Raw genomic sequence first — 7,902 nt, 5'->3', positions numbered from 1 at the left:
GGGCGGCGGACGAAATGGGTCGCCGCGTTGGAGTTGCTCCTAGGGTTTTCGAGCGAGGAGCCGGATTGGGTTTTTTTTATGTGCCGGCCCAAGTGTCATAAATTTATAAATATCTCCTAATTTCTAGAAATCGAAATTTTTGCCATAGCCGACTCTTGACGCGTGGCAAAAAAAACCACGCCCTAGTTTCTTGACCACAAATCGTTGGACACAGGACCGAACCTTCTGGAACGGCCGCTGTCTCTGACACGGCCCCGCATCGGCTGGCGGCCCAAAACACAGCAACAAAACCGCCAGCGCCGCCCTCTTCCCCACCCCTCCATCCCGTCCTCCCCACAGCGCAGAACCCCAGAACCCCCAGCCGACCTCACGCGGCACGCGTCGGAAGGAAAAAGAGGAGAATTTCGCCCCCCTCCCACTCCCCGTCCCCGCCATGGCCGCCTACTGCCCGCTGCCGGCGATGGCGCCGGAGCTCCCGGTCTGGACCCACGCCGCCCCGGCGCCCCCCGAGCCCGAACCCCTGCCCCTCTTCATGTACCCGCCCCCACCGCCCCCGCTCCCCGCGGGCCGCCGCCTCCTCCCCTGGCCGGTCCCCCACCGGCCGCCTCCCGACTTCTTCTTCGAGATGGACTACCGCCGGACCCACTCCCTCGTGCAGGTGAGCCCCCCGCCAGCCCCCGATTCCTCTGGTTTCCCTGGTGTCCCCGGTTATCTCCGAGTAATCTCGTGCTTCCTTTCTTGGGGGTGATGCAGTTCTTGGCGGACGAGGGGGCCATCCCGACGCCCGAGGAGGAGGAGACGAGGGAGCAGGTCATCCGCGAGCTCAAGAAGGTACCCGGGCATGGGGATTCCGGCTTAAAAAAATGGGTATTGAAGGCATTTGCGTCCGGCTGGAGTTCCTGACTTGTTCTGTTTTCGCTGCTTGCTCTTGCAGATTGTGACGGATTGGGCCAAGGCGGTGGCCTGTGAGGAGAGGGTTCCCCCGAGGCGGGTGACGGCTACGGTCCTCACCTATGGTTCTTACACGTTAGGGGTAAGCAAGAACGCAAGATATTTACCAAAATGATGTGGTCATGATTTCTCTGAATGTTTGCGGGGTTGACCAAATTGGTTGGATTATCCCCAGTTTCAGGATTCTATAGAATTCCATGTTTGTGGTAGTAATTTTGTTGGATCATCCCCAAATTCAAGATTCTATAGAATTGCATGCTTGTACTAGTAATTTGGTTGGATTATCCCCAATTCACCCTATGGAATTTCATGTTTGTAGTAATGCCTAGATTTAGTGCTTCACACCTTTTGCCCAATTAAGCCGACCCATATCGCAAGGAAGGTAGATTGCAAACCTATTATTAGCACAGACAATACAGGAGCAGAAAATGGTCTGTTATTTATAGTGCCCTGCCCTTATGCCTTGTCACATATTTGTGCACCTTCTGTTTGTTCTAGTTGCCGCTTATGATGCAATAAATCAAGTGCATTGTCTGATCAAGTATTTTTGTTTCTTCAAGGCTCACGGACCTGAATCTGACATCGATGCGCTATGTGTTGGTCCCTGTATCGCAAACTTGCCGGTAACTATCATGGTTTGTGTTCCCTCTTTCTCCACCTTTGCTTCAGGATACTAACGCATGTCATGTCAATCTTGCAGCACCACTTTTTTGCTGTTCTGCGACAAATTCTCAAGTGCAGGCCGGAAGTATCAGGACTGCAGACTGTGGAAAATGCCAAGGTTCCATTGATGCGATTTAGATTCAGTGGGATTTCTGTTGATCTGACATACGCCCAGCTCCCAGTCCTTGATGCAGTTCAGGCAAGTTTGTTGCGCTGGCACCCCTTCTAGAAAACTATACCTGTATTTACGAATCCTGTCTGATTATGTGCAATTACCTTAACTCATGGAGTGAACCTGTTAGTGAGCAGCTTACCATTAGGACGATATTGTTCTAGATAGTTGAAGTGCCTCTGATCTGAGGAGCTAAGGGTATAACTCTGTAGTATATAATCTCTTTAAATCTGGCACATCAAAATCATCAAACATGGCCCTGAACCTCGGATACGTTTTTCCGGTGTCAAACCTGACTGATTCAGAACCGAATGAAGTTCTAGAAGTGCACAAAGACGATCCTGACTTTCCTTGCACTCTCCGTCCTCAGGACACATGATAGAACATTCTCTTTGGTGGCCTTTGCCGCACTGTGGAAAAAGACTCCGTTAGTGACTTGGGGTTACCAGCTAACAACTATTGTGCACCCCTCTACCTCTCTTTAGATGTTCAAAATAATCATACCAGATATCTGACACCACATCCAGAAGATTATTGGATAACCCATGTTGCTCATCCTGAGCATCAAACTTTTTGATCTGTGTGACAAGATCTCACTACTTTTCCTTGACATCACCCCCACAATTTAACCCCAGCCTTGCAAAAAAAACTATGGGACGTCTAATGTCATTTGACCATTAGTCAGGAGAAGTCCACTGTACGTCATCGCCTCACCCATTTCGTACCAGCTGTTTCTCGAAACTAGCCTGAAAAACGTTGATGCTCGAAAAAGAAATGCCCTGTACTTGGTTCTTTTGCTCACAGCAATATGTGCATGATGAAGCCAATTCTTGTCAGGCTTATCACAGCAAAAGGTGTGAAATCTGGCTTCAAGCCATGCTAACTAGCACCCTGTCAAAATTAACTATGGCTGGTGAATTTGCTTGTTGGTCCACGTGTAACAAGCCCTTCCCCTTTGAATCTTATGGATTTATTGGAGAGTTGGATCAGATACTGACCAATATTATTGTTATGTTCTATCACATGCCTACCGAATGTGGTTTGCTAATCCCTAGGAATAGGGGCACAATATATAATTCTATTTTCCTGCTTGCCGAACAGCCAGTCAAGGAGTCGGGCTGAGCAGGCCTAAAAGCCACCACATATTCCCATGTACGCACCAACTTTTTGTTTGATCAACACATATGCAAAGAATTTACCTTGATCAAAAGAACTCACATCTAAAACATCTAATTTTGCTTGTAGTAATGCTTCTCCAGTTTTTCTGAGTTAAGCGCCCTAAATGATACTTACAAGATAAATCCATATATGTGGAGTATGATCCCTCCAAATTATCTTTATCATGACTGTCCCACAGACGTCGTACTATGTAAAAATGGAAGGTCTATATTCTGACGGGTTTACTTGCTCATGCAGGCTATAAATACATCTAGTCCTCAGTATCTTCGGAAACTTGATTCACGGAGTTGGAAGAGTTTGTCTGGAGTTCGTGTTAATGAGCAGATTGTGCAGCTAGTGCCGGATCAAGAGGTTACAGACTATTCTAATTTAATTCACCAGCACTCGGTCACATTTTTGTCCCCTGCGTAATTGTACATGAGGACCCAAGTAGTCATGTTTGAATCTACACTTCTCAATCCATTTACTTACTCTTGTATTTATCTATTTCTGCACTTCCTGCTTAACATGCTCTTGTTTCCTTCGATTTATTTACTTCTATCCATGCTCTTGTTTCCATTGATTTACTGTGACTGTGGTATTGCTCATTATTATTTTTACACAAGAGTACTTGAAATTATTGTTACTTTTTCACTTCAAATTCTGTTTGTTAACAATTCATGCAGAAGTTCCAAGTTCTGTTGCGATGCATAAAACTATGGGCTAGGAGGCGGGGACTTCATTGCCATGTATGTTGTTTTAATATGTGCTGGCTGTTCAGCTATATTCTGGTCTGACCGTGTCATGTTGACATGTCCTATGCCATTTTGCAGTTGCTTGGTTTCTTTGCTGGGATTCATTTGGCGATTCTTGCAGCATATGTTTGTCAGAGATTTCCAAATGCCACTGCCAATGGTCTGTTCACCATGTTCTTTGAGATATTTGCTCACTGGCCTTGGCATATTCCAGTAGATCTGCATGGTCAGCAAACTAACTGCACGCGCTCAGATGGGTGTTTAATGCCCATAGTGATGCCTTGTTCTCCGCCGGAGCTCTGTGCGTCTAATATGACGGAAGGTACCTTCAGGAAGATCAGAGAGGAGCTTATGCGTGGTTATGTTTTGACCAAGGTCAGTAACTTAGGTAGTTTCACTTATAGTTGTGTTTGTCCTGCTTTTTGAAGTCTGGTGAAGTTTGTGAAATGCACAGATTTTGTTATTCTGAGGTTTTGTCTAAAACTCTATATGGTATAGATATTTAGTCATTTATTGAAACATTATTACTCCCTCCGATCCATATTACTTGTCACAGCTTTAGTACACTTGGTTATGCTTACATAAACAAACACATTCTGAAATTCCTACGCCACAAATTCAGATCTTCCATGCATGCATGTATTCGGCACTCTTTCCTGTTCTAGGTTTCTTTCGCAGGGACAACTAATCCACTGTTTCATACGACTATGGTTTCTGCATCCCAACCATTCAACATGATCTAGCTTGACAAATATGTAGACACCTATCTCGTGTTCCTTGTTCACTTCAAGTACTTGACTATATTTTCTTTTTGCATTTTGCTATACGCCTAGTTCATTGATACTCATCTGAAGTTTTAGTTCAGAATATCATTTCAGTGAGTATACATTTTACCCTTGTCTGTCCTTTTAACAAAACTGTACATGATGCAACTTATCTTGGAATATTTTTGCGGTTCAGTTTTCTCCAGTACTAGACAATTGCGCATATGTTTGCTTGAACACTTCGAGTTTATTTTTGCATCAACTCTTAACAGTTCTTTATTGTTTGGCACAGGACCTAGGGAGCCATGATTTTGAGTGGGCATGGATTTTTGAACCCTTCCCATATTCGACAACATATGAACAATTTCTTCGCATTGCTCTATGTGCTCCAACTTCTGAAGAACTGCATGATTGGACTGGATGGGTTAAATCCCGCTTCCCTTACCTTATTCTCAAGGTTTGTTTGCTGCAGTGCAGTCGTCTTGTTTTTCCTTCATACTCATGCAGCTCGACTATTCATTTAGTGCAAGGATGTAAATCTAAATGGTTTTAACTTGTGCTCTGCAGCTGGAAGATAACGGCATTGAGTGTGACCCCAATTCATCACAGGAAGTTGATCATACAGTCATCAAACCCAACATTGTATATCACTGGGGCCTCATCCCTCAATCAGATACTCTTCTTGATTCTAGCTCTCTGAAGGAAGATTTCATGAAATATGTCATCAATGATGTCTATGGAAAGGTGAAATGTACAAACTCAGAGCTGACGTTGTCCATCGTTGGCGCATCAGAGCTGCCAAAAAGCATGTACAATGACTCATTTTACTCTCGGCACCTGCACCAGTATGGGGTGGGCTACCAGGCAGCAGATGACTGTTGGAGTACAATTGGCTAGGATATTGCTGGATCATCTGGCACATACTCTTTTGCATCTTTTATTCTGATCATCGGGCGGATACTCATCATGTCTGTGGGTTTCTTCTCATCTCCTTATTGCCCCTAGCAAAGGGAATCTGAAGATCAGGGTATTCTTTTATTAGCTCCCAGGTGTACTAAGATGATGAAACTGACTTGGTTCTGCTCTGATGGTTATTCAAGCGCATGTGTAGTACTGGTCAGTATATTTGGCATAGCGTCTGACAAAAAGAAAGAAAAAAAAATGGCATAGTGGCTTATAGCAGTAGAATGTAAAATGTAGGCTATTATTCCAAAAAAAAATATGTAGGTTACATGGCTCACACCTGCCAAGCGGAAGCCCTGGTGGAAGGGTTACTGGAAACCTATTGAAGATGGGGAGGCAAACCAAAAAAAGAAGGTAAAATGTCTGCATGAACGCTGTCCAAGTGCGGGTTTCTGCTGTGAATTTTGATGCCTGCTGGGTGCAAATCACCCAAGGTGCCTGCAATGTATAGTTGATCTTGTCAGTAGTATGTGCTGTTACATTTTGCAAGCAGAACAGCCCTTGCCACTGAACAATTCTTTTTGTGTAACTGATAACTACCCGACTCCGAAGTGCCTGATCTGATGGGGTGTTACTGAATAATAATAAACTGTAAAGTGAAAAACCAGTTGAAACCTGTATGTGGTCTTGTTTCTGGTGCAGAGGTGGATGATGTTTTGTACGTATTTGGTATTGATGATGATGGTGATGGTGATACTGTTTAGCATGATGGTATTTTGTTGCTGCGTACATGGTCCAGGGCCGGCGTTCAGGTGAGAGGAGATGCATTTGGTCCAGGCCATCATGGCCTTGGCTCGTAGGTGTATGTGTGCCGTCATAGTATTTGCGTCACGCCTGATGACCCAGCGTAGCTCTTGGGATCATTCTATTTTTGAGATCCGAAGTTTGCGCATCATAGACAAGAGACCCACCCTGCAAACTCCAGAAAATTCGGCTGCACGTTCTCTGACTTTACTGAATCAGCTGCCAAGTTTGTGCATATGTTCTTAAATTCAGTTACTGCCAAGTCTGTGGATATGCCGTTAAATCGAAGGGGGAAAAAGCGTGTAGATATGTTTGCCATGGAAAGGGGAACGGCGAGAGCGATACGGCAGAGGTGAAAGCGGGAATTCACTCACGTTGTGTGCGTACATGGTCGTTGTCGCATGGTGGTGATGGCACAGGGCCACGCAGCCGCGCCTCCAGGCCACGGCGAGCGGCGTCGCGGTCACCTACGGCGGAACAGAATCATCGGCAGCTTTTGGCGTGGCGAGTAACATGCACGGCCAGCCACTAGCCATTCCATCCATCGGTGGCCTGGCCCGGAGCCATCTCACTCAGCTGCGCACATGCGCTGAGCAGCCCACCACGTCCGGCTGATCCCGACGCGCCCCCTCGCCCGCGCCACACGAGCTCACGAACGCAGCTAGGGCAGCACATCACGGCACCAGGGGGAAGCATGGTTCCGTCGATCAGTCCGCAGGCAGGGCGCGCCCCGGTTCCGCAACCGCACGTGCCAGCCCAGCGCGCGCCGGGGCCATGCACGCATGCTATGCTCAAGGACGCGTACGTGGCGCGTGCAGCCACCAGCATACGTGATTGGCAACCGGCCGAGAGCACGCACGCGGCCGGCAACCCGGCAGGTCGCGCTCGCTCGCTCGCACAGAGCACAGGACAGAAGCTCGACGACGACACGGGCGGGCCGGTGCATATGCGTCTGAGGGAGCATGCACGGAGTGGAGCGGAGAAACCCGGTACTACTGCAAACGCGTCCCTTGCGCGCACCAGCCGGCAGTGCCCGCCGGTGGCGCGGCGCGTGCAGCCGAAGCATGCGTGATGGCAACCGGCGCGCGAACACGCACGCGGCCGGCAGGCCTCGCGCTCGCACGGACAAGCAGGACACGACTCGCGCGCGTACGTCCGCCGCCCGGCCGTGCCCTGCCATGCCATGCCGTACGTGGCGCGGCCGCCCACCCGCTGGACGCGACGGCCCGACAAGCACACGGGCGCGTGCCGCGCCGAACAAACACCTACGTGCAGCACCGTAAATGCACGCTCGTACGTACTCCATTGGCGAGTTACGTGCTCGCGTACTGATCCGGTCGGGCGACGAGCGACGGCGCATTAACTGGACGCGCGTGACAAGTCGACCGTGGTGGATCCATGGTCACGGACGGACGCGTGCGTGCGTGCACGGAGCGAGCGTACCGTTGCTGGTACGCTGCCGCGCCTGCCTGCACGTACAGATTTATATGCCTCCCTCGTTAGCGGAGCGGCATCTGCATGCTCCGGTAGCCCAAGTACCGGCCGCTGCATGCATGTGCAGTTTGTCTCAATGCCGATCCACCTGCCCACGGCCGCTAGCCGCTACTATAGGTGGCTACCATGCATGGACGGCCCCAAAGCAGCTCGTGCGGTGCATAACTCACTGCATGTACGTATAGTATACTAGATAGATAAAAATGTATACCGGATTCATGCCCTGAACCCGAAAGCA

At 48.5% G+C, this 7,902-nt stretch overlaps 1 protein-coding gene across 1 annotated transcript; it reads left to right on the top strand.

The window, feature by feature from the left end:
- Positions 1-307: 307 nt before the first annotated feature.
- LOC125535559 (nuclear poly(A) polymerase 3-like) lies at positions 308-6,046 on the top strand. The gene is made up of 10 exons (XM_048698624.1): positions 308-658; positions 754-831; positions 935-1,033; positions 1,512-1,574; positions 1,652-1,813; positions 3,203-3,316; positions 3,631-3,693; positions 3,778-4,074; positions 4,756-4,920; positions 5,031-6,046. The coding sequence occupies exons 1-10, from the start codon at positions 434-436 to the stop codon at positions 5,358-5,360; spliced, it is 1,596 nt and encodes a 531-aa protein (XP_048554581.1). The 5' UTR covers positions 308-433; the 3' UTR covers positions 5,361-6,046.
- Positions 6,047-7,902: the final 1,856 nt, after the last annotated feature.

Source organism: Triticum urartu, chromosome 2 (assembly GCF_003073215.2).
Source record: "Triticum urartu cultivar G1812 chromosome 2, Tu2.1, whole genome shotgun sequence".
Taxonomy (NCBI): Eukaryota; Viridiplantae; Streptophyta; class Magnoliopsida; order Poales; family Poaceae; genus Triticum; species Triticum urartu.
Note: the sequence above shows the minus strand (reverse complement) of the source record. Positions and strands in the feature narration are given on the sequence as shown.

Excerpts from the sequence above, each read along its gene's own strand:
- LOC125535559 (XM_048698624.1), top strand. The coding sequence starts at position 434 with ATGGCCGCCTACTGCCCGCTGCCGGCGATGGCGCCGGAGCTCCCGGTC. Across the intron at positions 3,694-3,777 it reads GGCGGGGACTTCATTGCCAT|TTGCTTGGTTTCTTTGCTGG; the intron begins GTATGTTGTTTT and ends GCCATTTTGCAG. Across the intron at positions 4,075-4,755 it reads GTGGTTATGTTTTGACCAAG|GACCTAGGGAGCCATGATTT; the intron begins GTCAGTAACTTA and ends TGTTTGGCACAG.